Source organism: Scyliorhinus torazame, chromosome 13 (assembly GCF_047496885.1).
Source record: "Scyliorhinus torazame isolate Kashiwa2021f chromosome 13, sScyTor2.1, whole genome shotgun sequence".
Classification (NCBI taxonomy): domain Eukaryota; kingdom Metazoa; phylum Chordata; class Chondrichthyes; order Carcharhiniformes; family Scyliorhinidae; genus Scyliorhinus; species Scyliorhinus torazame.
This window is the reverse complement of record NC_092719.1, coordinates 30,104,682-30,125,756: the sequence shown is the minus strand read 5'-3', so window position 1 is coordinate 30,125,756 and position 21,075 is coordinate 30,104,682. Positions and strand designations below refer to the sequence as shown.

At 50.9% G+C, this 21,075-nt stretch overlaps 1 protein-coding gene across 1 annotated transcript in view; it reads right to left on the bottom strand.

The window, feature by feature from the left end:
- Positions 1-4,307: 4,307 nt before the first annotated feature.
- Positions 4,308-21,075, bottom strand: part of LOC140387796 (aggrecan core protein-like) — a 37,979-nt gene continuing 21,211 nt past the window's right edge. The window contains exons 5-7 of the mRNA XM_072470923.1: positions 8,638-8,772; positions 8,443-8,551; positions 4,308-4,515 (exon numbers count right to left, since the gene is read on the bottom strand). Of these exons, the coding sequence (XP_072327024.1) occupies positions 4,436-4,515; positions 8,443-8,551; positions 8,638-8,772 (324 nt within the window). The 3' untranslated portion in view covers positions 4,308-4,435. The remainder of the gene's footprint in view (positions 4,516-8,442; positions 8,552-8,637; positions 8,773-21,075) is intronic.

Sequence of the window (21,075 nt, the reverse complement as noted above, 5' to 3'; positions counted from 1 at the left end):
AAGAAATTGAATAGTATAAGAACTAGCAACCTCTTTGTGGAGGCAGGCTAGTTGTCCATCCAATAGTCAGTCAGGTCATTTCCATCTATGGTCCGAGCCATGGAGGCCTGTTCCATCTAACATTTAGAGCAATGGCAGATTGCAGAGATTCTCTGCTAAAAGATGCAGTTTTATGCCTTCGCTGAACAAGGTTTTCCCAGACTTGGTCACCTAAGTGGTATTGTGTGGGAACTATTAACTTGATTTGACCCATGGAGCCATTAAAATTGGGTATGTCAAATGAATATGGGTGTATTTGGGCAGCACGGTAGCATAGTGGTTAGCACAGTTGCTTCACAGCTCCAGGGTCCCAGGTTCGATTCCCAGCTGGGTCACTGTCTCTGCGGAGTCTGCACATTCTCCCCGTGTGTGCAGACTCCGCAGGGTGCTCCAGTTTCCTCCCACAGTCCAAAGATGTGCGGGTCAGGTGGATTAGCCATGCTAAATTGCCCTTAGTGTCCAAAAAATGTTAAGTGGGGGTTACTGGGTTACGGGGATATGGTAGCTACGTGGCTTCAGTAGGGTGCTCTTTGTAAGGGCCGGTGCAGACTCGATGGGACGAATGGCCTCCTCCAGCACTGTAAATTCTATGACTCTATGAATACTCTCCATTTGCCTGGATGAGTGCAGCTCCAACAACACTCAAGAAGCTCAAACCATCCAGGACAAAATAGTCCACTTAATTGCTCCCCCTTCCACAAACATTCAAACCCTCCACCACCGACAAACAGCGGCAGCCGTGTGTACCATCTCCAAGAAGCACTGCAGAATTCACTAAGGTTCCTTAGACAACACCTTCCAAACCCATGACCACTACCATCTAGAAGGACAAGAGCAGCATACACATGGGAACACCACCACCTGGAAGTTCCTCTCCAAGTCACTCACCACCCTGACTTGGAAATATATCGCTGTCACTGGGGCAACATCCTGGAACTCCCTCCCTCACAGCACAGTGGGTGTACCTACACCTCAAGAACTGCAGCGGTTCAAAAGGCAACTCACCACCAACTTCTTAAGGGCAACTAAGGATGGGCAATAAATGTTGGCCTAACCAACGACGCCCAAATCCCGTAAATGAATTAAAAAAAGAACTTTAAAACAAGCACCAAGACATAGTTTGTCTTGTGGTGAGAAAGTGCCCCGCCACTCCGTCAGATCCTTCTGACACACCCAGAGACTCACTCCCTCCCCTGCTTCAAGGTGGCAGTGTTGGGGCCGAGGCCATGCTTCACCTCCTCCTGGAATGTGTCTTTTCAAAGACGGTCTAGAGAGAGATGTAGTGCTTTATCCCGATGTTCATCCCGAGATGCCATGTGATGCAGGACTCTGTGCCCTACGGGCTGTTCCCAGGTTAGCACATCAAGACAAACATCAGGTTCTGGAGGATCATCAACTCAGTGAAAGACTCTCTTTGGTCTGCCGGAAACTAACTGGCCTGCCATTGTAAAGAGATGTTCACAACTGACTGCTGTAGACTGGCACATTCCAAGCTGCAGGACCAGGTGCTGAGGGATGCATTAAAGATTAGGGCAGCTGCCACAAATGCACAGTGGGAAAAACACCACCTTTGAGAGGCCTTTGAGCCATAGTGTACCCAGGGGCTGGAAAGTGAGTAGGCATGTGTCAGACATTGAATGTACATAGTAAATATCACGGACGGGGTTCTCCGTTGGCCGAAGCTGAAATCCCGGCGGATGCCGATTTCACGTCAAGTCGCAATTCTCCATCGCCTTGACAGCGGCATCAATGCGTTCCAGATCGCACGTACAGTAAACACCGTTTGCATATCATTAGCGGGCCTGACCGGGTATTCTCCGGGGCCTCCGCGATACGCGGCCTCCGATGGCCCGAATTCCCGATGGCGAGGTTCATTTGTGCTTTTAAAAATCGTGAAGTCGGCGTTGTGGATGAACAGGGAGCGAGAGGGGGTATGGAAAGTGCCCAACATCGCCATAGCTTTCTGATACTTCTGCAGCTGGCCAGGGGGGCTTCTGCCAGGGCCGGGGGGAGTAGCAGGGAGTAGCCCAGGAGGTGGGCTGTGGGGTCGGGGTGGGCTGGCACGGAACACCATTGCCGCGGCCTTCAGGCCCCTGAGTGCCCATTGTGAACTTGGGATGACAGGTCATATGGGTCCCCCTTGCGCCACCACCCTCGCCCCCTCCCCTCCCTCCCACAACAAGGATAGATCCCCCTTGTTCTCACATCTTACCCCACCAGCCTCCGTATGCAAAGCATAATCCTCTGCCATTTTCGCCAACTCCAACGTGATGCCACCACCAAACACATCTTCCCTTCACTCCCTCTGTCAGCATTCCGCAGAGACCGTTCCCTCCGAGACAATCTAGTCCACTCCTCCACCATACCCAACGCCTCTCCCATCATCCATGGCACCTTCCCATGCAATTGCAGAAGGTGTAACACCTGCCCCTTTACCTCTTCCATGCTTAACATCCCAGGCCCAAAACACTCATTCCAGGTTAAGCAGCGTTTCACTTGCACCTCTTTCAATCTGGTCTACTGCATTCGCTGCTCCCAATGTGGTCTCCTCTATATCGGAGAGACCAAACGCAGATTGGGTGATCGCTTTGCTGAGCACCTTCGGTCTGTGCGCATTCAGGACCCTGACCTTCCCGTTGCTTGCCATTTTAACACAAGACCCTGCTCCCATGCCCACATGTCTGTCCACGGCCTGCTACAATGTTCCAGTGAAGCTCAACGCAAACTGGAGGAACAACATCTCATCTTCCGGTTAGGCACGCTACAACCTTCAGGTCGCAACATCGAATTCAACAACTTCAGCTCTACCCCACCTCGATCCCTTTGTTTTCATCCCATTTCATTTTAACTGTCTTTTGCCTTTTATTTCTTTCTTGTCTTTCTTTATATATATTTCCCCCCCCCTCCCCCCACACTCGTTCCCTCTATCTTATCACCCCTTTCCTGACCTTTTCTCCCCTTTGCTTCCCCCTTCCCTCCCCTTTTTTTCATTTTTCCTCTCTCACACCCTTGTCCCCTTTCCCACCACATCTCCATCTGTCACAGTTTACCCTCTGATGTTAGTTTCTCTGCTGTTTGACCTTTCACACCTTTAATTCTCTCTGGGGACTGCCATTAGCACTCTTTCCCCTTGGTTTCTGTGGCTATGACTCATATTTCATTCCCTCAGCCTACAGTATAAATATCTCCCACCTTCTATGCCTTTTAGCTTTGACAAAGGGTCATCTGGACTAGAAACGTTAGCTCTTTTCTCTCCTTACAGATGCTGCAGGACCTGCTGAGGTTTTCCACATTTCCTCTGCAGGTACTGGATACTCGCCGACATCCCCTCATGTCGTCCATGGCTCTGCGACTGCATATCTACAATGGATGGGACTGTCTGTTCCAGAAGTCAGAGACACATCTGGACAGCAGCTAGTCCTTTGAGTCGGCCTGTCCTCCGACCGTTCGCACGCTCGGGAGTTCCTACCTCCACCTGCTGGACTGGGTCAACTTTGTGGTGTGCACCAGATAGTGTCCCAGGATCCTCTTCACTAAAGTGCTCAACCGAGGTGAGTGTTTCTGATACGGTGGAGGGTGTTACAGGCAGCTGTGACGGAAAGTCAGTGACATCATCGGACCCGAGCTCTGGGGTGTCCTGGGTCTCAGGTGGAGGGCTGGTATCCGAGCTGCTCCTTTCACTGCTCGGCTCACGGGGAGAGGCTCTGGCTATGGCGCTGGCTAGGGGTGGGGATCGCCAGCTGGTCCTGCAAGACACAAGACAAGACGCATGATTAGACCGCATGCCGGGGTTGGTGGGAGTGGGCCTGGGAGGTGGGGGGGTGGTGGTGTGGGGTTGATGTAGGGTGAGAGTGTGGGTGGGAGTGAGGATGGTGTGGGGGTGGTGTTGGAGGTGGTTCACACACGTGTCACAGGGAGCTGCAGCTAAGCGGGATCTCACTTCCTCCCCCTCCAAGCCACACAGCATCCTGACTTGGAACTATATAGTTGTTGTTTCACTGTCACTGGATCAAAACCCTAGAACTCCCTCCCTATCGCCAGGTGGACTCCAGCAGTTGAAGAAGGTGCCTCACCATCAGCACCTTCTCAAAGAGGAATACATTTTGATCTTACCAGCAATGCTCACTTCACATGAATGAATTTAAAAAACATCCAAGTCTGCGCTGTGTTCCTCCCCAATGTAGTATTGAGTGAAGAGGTGGGTAGGAAGCGACAGTGGGACAGGAAGGCTGCTATAAACTAGACTCACACAGCATCAAACACACAGCTCATGATGCAATTGTATTTATTATTGACTGAGAGACTAAGAACAGTCACAGAGGCAGTAACTGTGTCACAAACAAATCAAACACTGAATCCAGTCCCGGACAGGATCACGGAGCATCACCAGATTCCTCTAATCACAGGGCACTTTGTAAGAGCAAATGAAAGGATATTGGAGACTACAATGTGCATCATTCCAACTATCAGATCCCGCTGGAGAAAGAAAGAAAGATTGAATTCAGTGAAGCAGCTATTGTTCTAATTAGTTCATTCTTTCTGTTTTGAGAATTTCAATGATCTTTTCATTTTCTCCATCTCTTAATCCATGAATAAATTACCTGAGATATTTCCTGTTGTGACCCCGTTTTCAGTCAGTCTGTGAGTCAATGAAATCTCAAAACCTGGCGATATTCAGTGGGGGTTGATTTGTTATGTTGTAGGTGTAACATAAGCGGCTTCCTTGTGGTGCACTTGACAAAGGAAGGTTCAGACGTGGAGATAACTTCAACACGTTTATTAAACTATTTACACTTCTATTACTCGGGTTCGATACTATTGCTACTCCTACTATAGCTACCCAGACTGACTAACCAGTTGCTGCAATCCATGTGGTGGGTGTAATATTGAATCAACCCTGTGTCTCTACTCACTGACTGTCTCCACTGGAAAGAGGCAGATCATGTGTGTGGTGTCCTTTATATATGGGTTGGTGTAATGCCCCCCTGTGGTCGTGTCACCTCCTTGTGTATCGTGATTGTCCATTGGTCACCTCCTATCTAATTGATCTATTGGCTGAGTGTGTGTGTGTGTGATGTTTCTGGTGCTCCCTCTAGTGTCTAGCTAGCCTACATGCATTTACATTGATGCACATCACCACAGGGATTTGGAGTGAAGATAGAAACATAGAAAATAGGGACAGCAGGAGGCAACCATTCTGCCCTTCAAGCCTGCTCCGCCATTCATTTTGATAATGGCTGACCATACAACTCAATAGCCTAATCCCACTTTCCCCCCACATCCTTTGACCCCCCTTCGCCCCAAGTGCTATATCTAACTGCTTTTTGAAAACATACAAGTTTTTGCCTCAACTACGTTCTGTGGTAACAATTCCACAGGCCAACCACTCTCTGGGTGAATATATTTCTCCTCATCTCTGTCCTAAATAGTCTACCCCGTATCCACAGACTGTGAGCCCTGGTTTTGGACACACCCACCATCGAGAACATCCTTTCTGCATCTACCCTGCCCAGTCCTGTTAGAATATTATAGATTTCTATGAGATCCCTCCTCATTCCAGCAAATATAATCCTAACTGATTCAATCTCTCCTCGAAAGTCAGTCCCGCCGTCCCAGGAATCAGTCTGGTAAACCTTCGCTGCACTCCCTCGAGAGCAAGAACATCCTTCCTCAGATAAGGAGACCAAAACTGCACACAATATTCCAGGTCTGGCCTCACTAAGGCTCTGTATAATTGCAGTAAGACACCCCTGCTCCTGTACTCAAATCCTCTCACTATGAAGGCCAACATACTATTTTCCTTCTTTACCACCTGCTCTACCTGCATGCTTACCTTCAGTGACTGGTGTACGAGGACACCCAGGTTTCGTTGCACATGCCCCTTTCCTAATTTATGGCCATTCAGATAATAGTCTGCCTTCTCGATTTTGCCAGCGAAATGGATAACCTCGCATTTCTCCATATTATACTGCATCTGCCATTCATTTGTCCACTCACTCAACTTGTCCAAATCACACTGAAGGATCTCTGCATCCTCCTCACAGCTCACCCTCCCACGCAACCTGCTGTCATCTGCAAATTTGGAGATATTACATTTTGTTCCCTCATCTAAATCATTAATATATATTGCGAATAGCTGAGGCTCTAGAACCGACCCCTGCGATACCCACTAGTCACTGCCTACCAATTTGAAAAAGACCCATTAATTCTTACTCTTTGTTTCTGTCTGCCAAGTAGTTTTCTATCCACTTCACTACACTACCCCTAATCCCATCCACTTTAATTTTACACACTAATCTCTTATGTGGGACTTTGTCGAAAGCCTTCTGAAAGTCCAAATATACCATGTCTACTGGCTCCCCCTCATCAACTCTACTAGTTACATCCTCAAAGAATGCCAGTAGGTTTGTTATGCATGATTTCCCCTTTATAAATCCATGCTGACTCTGTCTGATCCTGCCACTATCTTTTTCTAAATATTCTGCTATACAAACTTTGATAATGGATTCTAGAATTTACCCCGCTACTGACATCTGGCTTACTGGTCTATAATTCCATATTTTATCTCTACATTCCTTTTTAAATAGAGGAGTTACATTAGCTACGCTCCAATCTGCAGGAACTGTTCCAGAGTCTATACAATCCTAGAAGATGACCACCAATCAATCCACTATTTCTAGAGCCACTTCCTGAAGTACTATGGGATGTAGATTATCAGACCCTGGGGATTTATCAGCCATCAATCCCATCAATTTCCCCAATATCATTTCTCTACTAATATTGATCTCCTTCAGTTCCACCCTCGCACTAAACCCTGCATTCCTCCAGGTTTCTGGATCAGAACCAAAGTATGTGTTTAGTTGTTCAGCCATTTTTTTTGTCCCCTATTATACATTCTCCTATTTCTGACTGTGAGGGACCTACATTTGTCTTCACCAATCTTTTTCTCTTCACGTACCCATACAAACCTTTACTGTCAGTTTATATGTTCCCTGTAAGCTTACTCTTATATTCTATTCCCCCCTTATTAATCAATCCCTTGTTCCTTTTTTCCGGATTCTAAACTGCTCCCAATCCTCAGACCTGTTGTTTTTCTTGGCCAATTTGTTTGCTTCTTCCTTGGATCGAATACTATCTCTAATTTCTCTTGTAAGCCATGGATTGACCACCTTTTCTGATTTACTTTTGTGCCAGACAGGAATAATCAATTGTTGCAGTTCCCCCATGCGCTCCTTGAATGTTTGCTATTGCCTATCCACTGTCATCCCTTTAGGTAACGTTCCCCAATCGATCATAACCAACTCATGCCTCATATTGTCGTAGTTTCCTTTATTAAGATTCAGAACCCTCATCTCAGAATCAACCACTTCACTCTCCATCTTGATGAAAAATTCTCTCATATTGTGGACGCTCATCCCCAAGGAGTCACTTGCCAATGATTCCATTCTCATTACACAGTTGTCAATCGAGGGTGGACTACTCTCTAGTTGGTTCCTCAACGTATTGATCCAATAAACCATCCCATATACACTCCAGGAATTCTTCCTCTATGGTATTGTGGCTAATTTGATTTGCCCAATCTATGTGAAGATTAAAATCACCCATAATTACAAATGTCCCTTTATCGCATGTGTCTCTAATTTCCTGTTTAATACTATTCCCAAATCACCACTGCAGTTTGGGTGTCTACATATGACGCCCACTAATGTTTTTTGCCCCTTGGTGATTCTCAGCTCTACCCGTACATATTCCACATTGTCAAAGGTAATATCTTTCCTCACTATTGCGTTAATTTCCTCTTGAACCAGCACTGACACTTCACCGCCTTTTCCTTTTTGTCTGTCCCTCCTAAATACTGAATACCCCTGGACATTCAGTTCCCATCTCTGGTCACCCAGCAGCTATGTCTCCGTAATCCCGATTATATCATAGCCGTTTACACCTAGATGCTGAGTTTATCCTGGGTGGGATTCTCCTGTGTGGGTGGACAGCACGGCCTCACCACCAGGGGTTAAACTGTCTCCTTCCCCATTGCACAGACTTCACACAATTGGAACATTCCCGATTAGAATCCAGCTTTCCAATATCTGTCTGGGTGACGTTATCTTCAATCTGGGAATTGAATCCTGCAGAACCCACAGAGACGGACAATTGAGCAGAAGGAGAAACTTTAGTGTCACTCCCAGTGGATGTTCCTTTATCCACAGCATGTGACTCATGTACTTTCCCCCAGGAAACAGTTTTACCTGGAAGGTGACTGTCAGTGGGGCAGGAAGCAGAGATCTGTCAAAGTCTAAAACTCAACCACATGGAGCCCATTCAGAATCTCATCCACTGATCTATTTGTCTGGAATTGTTTCCCCATATATACTCTTGCCATCACAAAGAGCAATGTCAACTTACAGTGCCCCATTTCTACACAGTTCCTAATTGATCCCAAATTATCAGGCTGGCGAGGTCTCCACCTCAGATAATTTGTTGGGGTTCCATTACTCCAGACGTAGTTGCCCTCCTGTGGAAGTATAAAATTATATCATTATTAAGATGTGTAATTTTTTCACCATAAGCAATATGACACAACAACTCAAGAAACGTTACCTTCCTGATGTCATTCAAACCGATCCAAGTTCGTAATTCTTTTCCATTCTTGAAGCTGGCTGCAATAAAATCATTTTGTTTTTTGCAGTGTATGGAAACAAGATGGCTGCCCGCAATCAGTTTTTGGCAATGCGCCTTTACAAAAAAAGACAATATTTTCTTACTACTCTTTTAGATTGAACATATTCAATTGTGTTGCATCAATATGTTTCATGCTGAAACTTTGTTCATTTGTAGAATTTAAATAACCAAACTACAATCTCCTGCTCTATGTTGTTGTGAACCATTTAGAGTTTCCCAAAATGTACTGATCTTGGTGAGACCCCTTTGTGGTAAACCACTGAACATATGTTACATGTATTACGGTACACTGCCAGTGTACTCCAGTCATTACAGTAAATCCCGGCCTGGTGGCTCTACCCAGCAGGCAAGTGTATGTTCTCCTGCACTGCCCCCATTCTTGGGTCCAGCTGCCGGAGGCTTTACATCTAGCACAATAAGGCCACAATAGTTCACCATTCGTCTCGTGGTCATTGATGGTACATCAATTTATTGTGCTAGAATTTTGAAGATGAACGTCTTACTCAAGCAGGATCGCCTGGAGCTGAACCCACACGCAGCCGAGGCCACAGCGACTTTCGAGCACTGGCTAGCCTGCTTCGAAAGATATCTCAGAGCATCCACCGAAGTCTTCTCAGACCCACAGAAGCTCCAACTACTCTACGCACGGGTGAGCCCACAAGTCTTCCTCCTCAGTCGGGATGCTCCCACCCACATGGAGGCTATAGAACTACTGAAATGACAGCATATCAGGACTGTAAACCAGGTGTTCGCCAGGCAACTCCCCGGGGAGTCTCAGGATGATTTCCTGCGTGCCTTGCGGCTACTTGGCAGAAACTGTAGTTGCCAGGCGGTGTCGGTTGTCCAACACACGGAGCTGCTGATCAGGGACGCCTATGTCACCGGCATTAAGTCCAACTACATCCGCCAGCGCATATTATAAGGGGTACACTCGGCCTCACAGAGACAGTACAGCTCGCAAACTCCTTAGAAGTGGCCTCCCGCAACCTGGAGTCCTACACCTCCGACCGCGCGGCACCCTCGTGGCCGTCATGGGCCCCGCCATCATCCAACCCGGGTGCACCGCACGCCTGTGCCGCGCGGCAGCCAGCTAACTCCGGAGGCCCCAAATGTTACTTTTGTGACCAGAACAAGCACCCCAGACAACGCTGCCCAGCACGGAGCGCGACCTGCAATGGGTGTGGTAAGAAGGGCCACTTCATCACTGTTGGCCAGGCTCGATTGGTCGCTGCCATTTCTAGGCCCAGCATCGCTACTGCTACATCCCCCATGTGCGATCCAGGGGCGCCGCCATCTTTGCCGCCGCCCGCCACGTCTTTTGGGGCTTGTGGGGAAACCGGAGCACCCGGAAAAAACCCACGCAGACACGGGGAGAACGTGCAGACTCCGCACAGACAGTGACCCAAGCCGGGACTTGAATCCGGGACCCCGGCGCTGTGAAGCAACGGTGCTAATTACTGTACTACTGTGCCGCCCGTGATGAGGTTATTCATACTGTATTGCTGTCAGAAGATGATTTAGATGCTGAAATGCCTGCAGTCTATTTTTCAAAAAAGCGATATATTCATCAACAAAAATACCCCACTGTCGATGAGCAAACATATTTAAAGAAAAAAGAAGATTCTTTCGACTTCCGGTAGTGGCCATGGAGTGAGTGTCCTTTCCCACCCGATTCAAAAGGTGCATGAGCTCTTAGGAGTTTCACTCGCCATCGGTGGGGCCGGTTTATGGTTTACCAAATGAGGAGTGTAACAAGAGGCAGCAGCTTGAGCGAAAGGTTATTCGAGGTGCGACACAGGAAAAGATGGCGGAGGGTGCTGGGCGTGGTCTACTTACTAGCTTGTGGACTTTTTGAATGCGAAGTTCCAGCAGCAGAAGCAGGAGGCCTCAGAAGACCTGACGAAGGTGGGTGGAGCTGCTTAGGGCAGTTATCGAGAATGGAGCTGTTATAACCTGCCTACTGACGATTGGCTGGGGACTAATGATTATCCCACAATCCTATGGGAGTATGAACTTCCCCAATGAGGGGGGCGGAGAAACTCCTACTATAAATAAGCTGGCCAGTCCAGGAACCAGGAGGAAGGAGAAGGTAGCAAGGGAAGTTACTGCTACTACTATGTATATATTGTTATAGTAAATAAACTTTATTATTTTGTATCCTTAAAACTCGTGCTGGATTCTTCGGGGCCCTTACAAAACTGGCGACGAAGGTAAAAGTGAATAGCTGTCTACACTGCTGAAGCCACCTCCCTGGATTTTTGTTGGATACAGGTTGGAAGTTGTTTTCTATTATACCATGCCTCTGTACGGACGTTTGGATGTTTTTGATGCTGCGCTGGAAAGCTGGAACCAGTACACGCAACGGATGCGTTACTATTTCCGGGCAAACAATATCACTGAAAACGAGCGCCAGGTGGTCATATTGCTCACCGCCTGCGGGCCGCATACGTTTGGGGTGATTAGGAGCCTTACGTACCCAGCTGCGCCGGACACCAAAACGTTTGACGAACTTGTGAATATAGTGGGGCAACACTTTAACCCAACCCTGTCCACAATAGTCCAGCGTTACCGGTTTAATACCGCTGAGCGGACCCCTGGAGAATCCCTTGCCGATTTTTTTATCCAGGCTACGCGGGATTGCGGAATACTGTGACTATGGTGAGACCTTGTCAGAAATGTTACGCGACCGTGTGGTTTGCGGTATTAACAATGCGGCCACCCAGAGAAAGTTGTTAGCGGAGCCAACATTGACTTTTCAACAGGCAATACAAATAGTCTTGTCCCGAGAGAGCGCAGAGCGAGGAGTACAGGAGCTACAGGGAATGGAAGTGCATGCCTTGGGGCGAAACCCTTTCCGCCCAAAAACGTCCCCCCGCACTCCTGCGGTACCTTGGGCGAGGCAACGACCAGACCGACGCCAGTGGCCATCGGACATTCCTCCCCGAAGGGAGCCTTCTCCAGAGCCAATGGATGAGGAGCCATGTCCGTGTCAGACTTGTAGGCGCCGACCCCGTCGCGGACGGCGGTCCTGGGGACGCCAGAGGCGCCGTCGTTCCGACCGAAACTGGGACCAGCCCAGGGGCCGTAACTGGGACCAGCCCAGAGGCCGTACCTTCCATGTGGATGAACCTGCGGCGACCACTCCTGAGGACGTGGAGACGGAGGACGACTGCCTGCAGCTGCATTGTGTGGCAGCTCCCCGTGTGGCCCCCATTAAGATGACAGTACGGGTCAATGGCCACCCGCTGGAGATGGAGTTGGATACTGGCGCAGCGGTCTCCGTGATCGCCCAGAGGACATTCGACCGCATCAAGCAGGGTATACAGACCCTTACACTAACTGACTCACAGGCCAGGTTGGCCACCTACACGGGGGAACCACTGGACATTGCAGGAACTACAATGACCCCTGTTGTCTATGGACGCCAGGAGGGGCGTTTCCCACTTATCGTAGTGCGTGGCCATGGGCCCAGCCTGTTGGGTCGGGACTGGTTGCGCCATTTGCGGTTGCAATGGCAGCACATCCTCCAAACAGTTTCTGGAGGGTTGACTGAGGTGCTAGGACGATACCCAGAGGTATTCCAGCCTGGTCTGGGGAAAATAAAAGGGGCCGTAGCCCGTATCCAAGTTGAACCAGGAGCCACACCGCGCTATTTCCGGGCGCGCCCAGTGCCTTACGCTTTGCTCGAGAAGGTAGAAGGGGAGCTCACTCGTTTGGAGAGTTTGGGTATTATCAGGCCTGTCCGTTTTGCTGACTGGGCAGCACCAATTGTGCCAGTAATGAAGCCAGATGCCACAGTTCGCTTGTGTGGCGACTATAAACTTACAGTGAATACAGTTTCCCGACTCGACCGATACCCAATGCCTCGCATAGAGGATCTCTACGCGAAACTTGCAGGCGGACTCTCATTCACAAAATTAGATATGAGTCACGCCTACCTGCAGTTGGAGCTGGACCCTGCCTCCCGACCATATGTAACAATTAACACACACCGGGGCCTGTATGAATATACACGGTTGCCCTTTGGAGTATCCTCTGCCTGCGCAATTTTTCAACGTGTTATGGAGGGCATTTTGAGAGGTTTACCACGTGTGGCTGTCTACCTAGATGACGTGTTGATTACAGGGACGTCGGAGCAAGAGCATTTGGAAAATCTGGAGGCTGTCCTTAAACGCCTTTCGGAGGCTGGAGTCCGTTTACGTCACACAAAGTGCGTATTTCAGGCAAAAGAAGTAGTCTACCTAGGTTATCGGGTGGACCGCGAGGGTCTGCACCCCGTCTCAGAGAAGGTGCGTGCAATTCAACATGCCCCCACCCCGACTGACACTTCGCATCTTCGTTCTTTTCTCGGTCTCGTAAACTATTACGGGAAGTTCCTCCCCAATCTGGCAACTACGCTGGCCCCCTTACACCTGCTGCTAAAGAAAAATCACACCTGGGTTTGGGGTCAGCCGCAAGAAACCGCTTTCCGGCGGGTAAAGCAACAATTGTCGTCGTCTGGGTCACTAACCCACTATGATCCGGGAAAGCCTTTGCTCGTCACATGTGATGCATCCCCGTATGGTATTGGGGCTGTCCTGTCCCACAAGATGGAGAACGGGGCCGAGCGACCGATAGCTTTCGCCTTCCGCACATTGACTGCAGCGGAGAAGAAGTACGCGCAGATCGAGAAGGAGGGCCTGGCAGTGGTTTTCGCGGTGAAACGCTTCCACCAGTATGTGTACGGCCGCCATTTCACCTTCGTGACTGATCATAAGCCCCTGCTGGGACTCTTCAGAGAGGATAAGCCGATACCGCCCATTGCTTCTGCACGGATCCAGCGCTGGGCTTTGTTGCTTGCTGCATATGAGTATTCTCTGGAGCACAAACCAGGTACGCAGATAGCAAATGCCGACGCACTGAGCCGATTGCCTTTATCGACCGGCCCCATGTCGACCCCCACGACCGGTGAGGTGGTCGCAACCCTAAATTTTATGGACACCTTGCCTGTCACGGCATCACAGATCCGTGAGTGGACCCAGACGGAGCCAGTCCTGTCAAAGTTTCGGCACATAGTCCTGTATGGTGGGCAGCATAGACAGCTCCCAGGCGAGTTACGGGCATTTTCCTCCAAGCTGTCAGAGTTCAGCATGGAAGACGGCATCCTCTTGTGGGGGACGCGTGTGGTTGTCCCGAAAAAAGGCCAGGAGCTGATATTATCAGACTTGCACAATGGGCATCCGGGCATGACCAAGATGAAAATGTTGGCCCGGAGTTATGTCTGGTGGCCAGGCCTCGACACCGACATTGAGAAGGTGGCCCAAAACTGCTCCATTTGCCAGGAGCATCAGAAGCTTCCGCCGGCCGCGCCCCTACATCACTGGGAATGGCCAGGACGGCCTTGGGCACGCTTACATGCAGATTTCACAGGCCCTTTTCAGGGATCCATGTTCCTTCTACTAATTGACGCCCAGTCCAAATGGCTGGAGGTGCATAAGATGCAGGGGACAACGTCCTGCGCAACAATTGAAAAAATGCGTTTATCATTTAGCACGCATGGCCTCCCCGAGGTGCTGGTCACGGATAATGGCACTCCATTCACGAGTGAGGAGTTTGCTAGGTTTACAAAGATGAACGGCATCCGCCATATCCGCACTGCCCCTTACCACCCGGCTTCAAATGGGTTGGCAGAGCGTGCAGTGCAAACATTCAAAAGAGGCCTAAAGAAGCAGTCTTCCGGATCAATGGACACGAGACTGGCTTGGTTTTTGTTTACGTACAGGACCACCCCCCATACAGTGACTGGGGTAGCTCCCGCAGAACTCCTAATGGGCCGGAGACTTCGCACCCGCCTTAGTATGGTCTTCCCGGACATTGGCGCAAAAGTACGCCGCACACAAGAACGGCAGGGACCGGGATTGTCTCAGCATCGTCCGATTCGGCAGTTTGCGCCCGGTGAACCAGTATTCGTGCGGAATTTTGCTGGTGGTGCCCAATGGGTTCCTGGGGTAATCTTTCGCCAAACGGGCCCTATATCGTACCAAGTGCAAGCCCAGGGTCGTCTCCAGCGAAAACATGTAGACCACGTCCGGTCCAGAAGATCATCCCCGCAAAAGATTCCCCGCCCCCGGAGCTCAGTTCAACAGCGGCAAAGACCAGAAACAAGGGAAGGTAGCCCTCCAAATATTCCACTGGTGCCTCACTCAAAGCCTGCGCAGGTCATGACGGGACCGAATGGGGACAGAGACGCTGACATGACGGAGGCAGCAGACTCTGACTCCGAGATGGAGACACAGGATGAATCAGAGGGGGAATCCTCGGGTCCACAGGCCGTGGATGTACAACCGCGCCGTTCATCACGGAAGCGCCGGTCTCCGTCTCGTTATACGCCGCCTGATCCAGCGCCGCGTGCAAATGGCGTCCGGCCTGCGGCCAAACGAGTTTGACGCCTTCCTTCGCCAGGGCCTACGGTGGATTCCTTGGACTTTGGGGGGGAGGGATGTTATAACCTGCCTTCTGACGATTGGCTGGGGACTAATGACTATCGCACAATCCTATGGGAGTATGAACTTCCCCAATGAGGGGGGCGGAGAAACTCCTACTATAAATAAGCTGGCCAGTCCAGGAACCAGGATGAAGGAGAAGGTAGCAAGGGAAGTTACTGCTACTACTATGTATATATTGTTATAGTAAATAAACTTTATTATTTTGCATCCTTAAAACTCGTGCTGGATTCTTCGGGGCCCTTACAAAAGGAGCAGAGGCTGGAGGTGCAGGGCCTGTCTCTCCAGAAGGTGGAGAGTCAGTGGGAATGCATTACCACCGGCTGGCCTTGCTGGAGGTGGCGATGGTGCTCGTGCCGAATAGCCATAAGAGGTTGAGGGAGAAGGTGGAGGCTCAGTGGGAATGCATTACCACCGGCTGGCCTTACTGGAGGTGGCGATGGTGCTCGTGCCGAATAGCCATAAGAGGTTGAGGGAGAAGGTGGAGGACCTGGAGAATTGCTCCAGGAGGCAGAATCTCCAGGTTATGGGGCTGCCTGAGGGGCGTTGTGTTCGGCATTCATTGTCTAGCAAGGAATCCACAAAGCTCCTGGTGAGTTGTCCAAATCAGGAGTTTTATTAATGCGCACGTGGTAAGGTAATGATCAGATACAGAGCAAGCTATCGTGGAGTTTCTCTAGACTCTTCTGGAACTACCCCTGTGCACGACTGTCCTTATGTACGTTTTACAACCTGCTGAGGATCACCGGATCTGCCCTTTCTTATATCTGACGCCACCTGTTGGTGGGAGGTCACACTGCTGCCCACATGGCCACCTGCTGGTGGGTGGTCACACTGCTGCATACATGGCCACCTGTTGGTGGGAGGTCACACTGCTGCATAAATGGCCACCTGTTGGTGGGAGGTCACACTGCTGCCCACATGGTCACCTGTTGGTGGGAGGTCACACTGCTGCCCACATGGCCACCTGTTGGTGGGAGGTCACACTGCTGCCCACATGGCCACCTGTTGGTGGGAGGTCACACTGCTGCCCACATGGCCACCTGTTGGTGGGAGGTCACACTGCTGCCCACATGGCCACCTGTTGGTGGGAGGTCACACTGCTGCCCACATGGCCACCTGCTGGTGGGAGGTCACACTGCTGCATACATGGAATATTATTTACAGGCGTATAACAATAAGTGGATCGAGGGAATACAGGCTGCAAAGTATGTGGCGAGTATGCTGGAGAAATTGGTGGGGGAGGGAGACTTTGACTGACCCCCCAAGGTGGATCGAGCGCACAAGATGCTGAGGAGGAGGTCGACGGCAGGGGAGCCACCGAGGGCGATGCTGGTGCGGCTGCATCGTTTCCTCAATAACTAGGAGGTATTGAGGTGGGCGAAGCAAATGAAAAAGTGCATCTGGGAAGGAAACATACTGAGGATTTACCAGGACCTGGGTGCAGAGTTGGCCAAGCGGTGGGCCGGTTATAATCGGATCAAGGCTGCTCTCTATAAGGAAAGAGTGAAGTTTGGGGTGTTGCACCCTGCTCGTCTGTGGGTCACACACCAGAATCGAGAGTTTTATTTTGACACGCCGGAGTAGGCGAGTGAATTTATGAGAGACCAAGGACGGGGAGGTGCGTGAGGACACTGAGCTTTGGAGATGCTAAAGTGGGGAAAGTGGGTTTACACGACCAGCGGATTGTTGCATTGAATGAACATGGGTGCAGTGTGGGTGAGTGTGTTTTCCTTTTTGGTTTTTACTGGTTTTGGGGATTTGCGGGTGTAGGGTGGTTGTGGGGATTTCAGGGGGGGGGGGGCGCTAAGCGGTGGCCTCAAGTGGGGCCACCATGCTAGTTGGTTGGCTAGTTTTTAAAAAATAAATTTAGAGTACCCAATTCATTTTTTCCAATTAAGGGGCAATTTAGCCCGGCCAATCCACCTACCCTGTACATCTTTGGGTTGTGGGGGCGAAACCCACGGAGACACGGGGAGAATGTGCAAACCCCACACGGACAGTGACCCAGGGCCGGGATTCGAACCCGGGTCCTCAGCGCCGTAGGCAACAGTGCTAACCACTGTACCACCGTGCTGCCCGGTTGGCTAGTTAACGAGAATGATGTGGGAGGTTGACTTGTGGAGGGAGTGGGGGAGGGGTGGTTGGGTTTTCTTTGTCGTTGTTTGTCAGGGAGGGAGGAGGGTGTGGAGGGATGCTGACGTGGCAGCTGTTGATGTGCCGCAATTGGATAAACGGGGCGGGGGGGGGGGGGTTTGGAATGGCTGATGGGCGAGGAGGGGTGGCAGGGAGCTCCCTGATCCAGTTGATTACTTGGGGTTTAAATGGCCCGGTCAAGAGGTCGCATGTTTATGCACGTTTAAGAAGATTGAAGGCGGACGTTGTGTTTCTTCCAGATACGTACCTGAAGCTGGGGGGTAAGCCTGTCCACCTTCTACAAGGCACAAGACAGGAGTGTAATGGAACACTCACCACTTGCCTGGATGAGTGCAGCTCCAACAGCATTTGAAGCTCAACACCATCCAGGACAAAGCAGCCCGCTTGATTGCTCCCCTTCCACAAACATTCAAACCCTTCACCACCGATGAACAGTATTAACTGTGTGTACCATCTACAAGATGCACTGCAGTAACTCACCAAGGTTCCTTAAACAGTACCTTCCAAACCCACGACCACTACCATCTAGAAGGACACGAGCAGCGGATATTTTGGAACCCCATCACGTGGAGGTTCCTCTCCAAGTCACTCACCACCCTGACTTGGAAATATATCACCATTCCTTCACTGTCGCTGGGGCAACATTCTGGATCTCCCTCCCCATCAACACAGTGGGTGTACCTACACATCAAGGACTGCAGCGGTTCAAGAAGGCAACTGACCACCACCTTCTGAAGGGCAACTAGGGGTGGGTAATGAATGCTGGCCTAACCAGCCACGCCTACATCCCATAAATGAATGTCTAGACGCAAAGATGTTGCCAAAAGTACTGGCGTGTCGAGGGTGATAGGGGAGGACCAGGCGGGGTTCATGAAGGGAAGGCAGCTTTTGGCGAATGTATAGAGGCTCCTTCATGTTATTATGATGCCCTCAGCGGGCTGAGAAGTGTTGGTAATGGACGGGGAGAAGGTGTTTGATCGGGTTGAATGAGCGTATCTGTTTGAGGTGTTGGGTCGGTTCAGGTTCGGGTAGGGGTTTGTGGATTGGGTTCAGCTGCTGTACAAGGGGCCTAAGGCTAGTGTTTGGACAAACAAGGTTAGTTTGGATTACTTTGGACAACACCGTGGGATGAGGCAGGGGTGCCCACTCTCCCCACTGCTCTTTGCCCTAACAGTGGAGCCGTTGGCAATGGCACTTAGGGAGTGGAGGGCACGGAGGGGAATTGAGGGGGTGGGGCAGGCTGGGAAGCACCAAATTTCTTTTTTTGCAAGTGGCCTCCTGTTTTATATTTGGGGCCCGGTTGGGAGCTTCCGTAGGATCATGGGAATTTTGGGTGAGTTTGGCCGCTTTTAGGGAATAAGCTGAATATGAGGTAAAGTGAGGTCTTCCCAATTGATGCACGGGGGCAGGAGAGGAGGCTGGGGAATTGCCGAATCAGGTGGTGTAGGTGAGCTTCCGCTATTTTGGGATGTGGGTGGTGCGGAGTTGGGCTCAGCTGCACAAGCTGAACCTGGCATGGCTGGTGGAGGGGATGAAGGCGGACTTCAAGAGGTGGGATGTGCTGCCATTGCCTTTGGTGGGGCGGGTGCAGACGGTGAAGGTGACGGGGCTGCCAAAGTTTATATTTGCATTTCAGAACCTCCTGATTTTTGTCCCCAAGATTTTTTTGGGGAAGCTGAATGGATTGATTTTGCAGTTTGTATGAGCGGGGAAGGCTCCATGGTTGAGGAGGGTTTTCTTGGAGAGGAATCAACGGGGAGGGGGGTGTGGGTGTGGTAAACCACTGTTGCACCTACATCAGGTGATGTATGGTAGGACCTGTACTACAGGTACGTTGGTAGTCCCTGCCTGCTGGCTCCGCCCAGTTGGCTGAGTATAAATATGTGTGTCCTCCATGCTGCAGCCATTTCACCAGCTGCGGTGGGAGGCCACACATCTTAGAGCAATAAAGCCTCAGTTGTACCCAACTCAAGTCTTTGTACAATTGATCGTGCATCAATTTATTGCTCTAAGAGTTTCAAAAGATGGATCTCCGTATCAAACCGGATCGCCTGCAGCTGGATCCCCATTCAAGCGACGCCTAAAAGGACTTTCAACACTGGCTAGCTTGCTTCAAGGCGTACATCAACTCGGCGGCCACCCTTGTCTCGGAGGCTCAGAAGACACAGATCCTGTATTCAAGGTTGAGCTCCAGCGTCTTTCCGCTAATCCAGGACGCGCCGAACTACGCTGAAGCCATGAAACTTCTCAAGGAGAATTACGCTCAGAAGACGAACACGCTCTTCGCTAGGCACGTTCTCGCCACTCGCTCTCAACTCCCTGGTGAGTCCATAGAAGACTTCTGGCGGGCCCTAATCCCACTCGTCCGGGACTGTGACTGTCAGGCCATTACGGCCACTGAACATTCAAACCTCCTAATGCGGGATGCATTTGTTACGGGGATTGGGTCGGTCCTCATATGCCAGCGACTGTTAGAGGGGGCCACGCTCGACCTAGCAGAGACAAAGAAACTAGCGCTCTCCATGGCGGTCGCCTCATGCAACGTTCAGGCTTACACCCCCAGGCGCGCGGCCCACCCCTCCTACGCATTGTGGACCCCACAGCCTTACCCAGCCAATACGCCTGCGCCACGTGCGCCAGCCAGCAAACTGGCGTTCCCCGATGTTATTTCTGCGGCCAGCAGAAACACCCCCGCCAATGTTGCCCGGCCCGCGCTGCCCTTTGTAAGGCTTGCGGCATGCAGGGGCACTTCGCCGCGGTGTGCCAGGCCCGTGCAGTCACCGCTATCGCCCCCACCCCTCTCGTTTATGGACAATTGGTGCCGCCACCGTCACCTCCCCGGACCATGCGCGGCCAGTGGGCGCCGTCATTTTGTACTCCTCAAGATCTTCAGCTGCCATTTTTGTCCTCCTTGGGATCTTCAGGCGCCGCCATCTTGCCTCCCCACGGCACATGGGCACCGCCAGCGTTCCAGAACCAGGGCCCCCAGGCTCCCCGTCATCTTACACCAGCGACGACCGACCACCACTCGCCTCAGTGACCATCGACCAATCTCGATCGCACAACCTGGCCACCGCATCGACCAGCGTTAAAATCAATGGACACCTGACCTCTTGCCTGCTGGACACCGGGAGCACCAAAAGCTTCATCCGCCCGGATCCGGTAAGGCGCTGCTCCCTCGCAGTACAACCTGCCAACCAAAGAATCTCCCTTGCCTCCGGATCCCATTCCGTGGCGATCCGGGGGTACAGTACGGTCACACTCACAGTCCAGGGCATAGAATTCAGCAGCTTCTGCCTCTACATCCTCCCTAACCTCTGCGCTGCCCCACTCCTCGGCCTGGACTTCCAGTGTAACCTCCAGAGCCTAACCCTGAAATTCGGCGGGCCCCTACTGTCATAATATACACCAGTATATCATGGTGCAGACACACACTGATGGACACACAGTGGGACCAATGAACACACACAACACCACAGCCAATCACCAGTGAGAGCACACGCACTATAAAGACAGGGGGCATCAGAGTTCCCGCTCATTCGAGCTGCAGCTAGCTAGGAGGACAGAGCTCACAGCCTGCAACACAGACATTCACCATGTGCTGAATGCATCGACTGGTTAGGACAAGGCAAAGGTCTTTAGTTAAACCTAGTATCGCATTAACCCACAGTCTGAGTATGTTTAAACACTTAATGATTCAATAAAATAGTGTTGCACT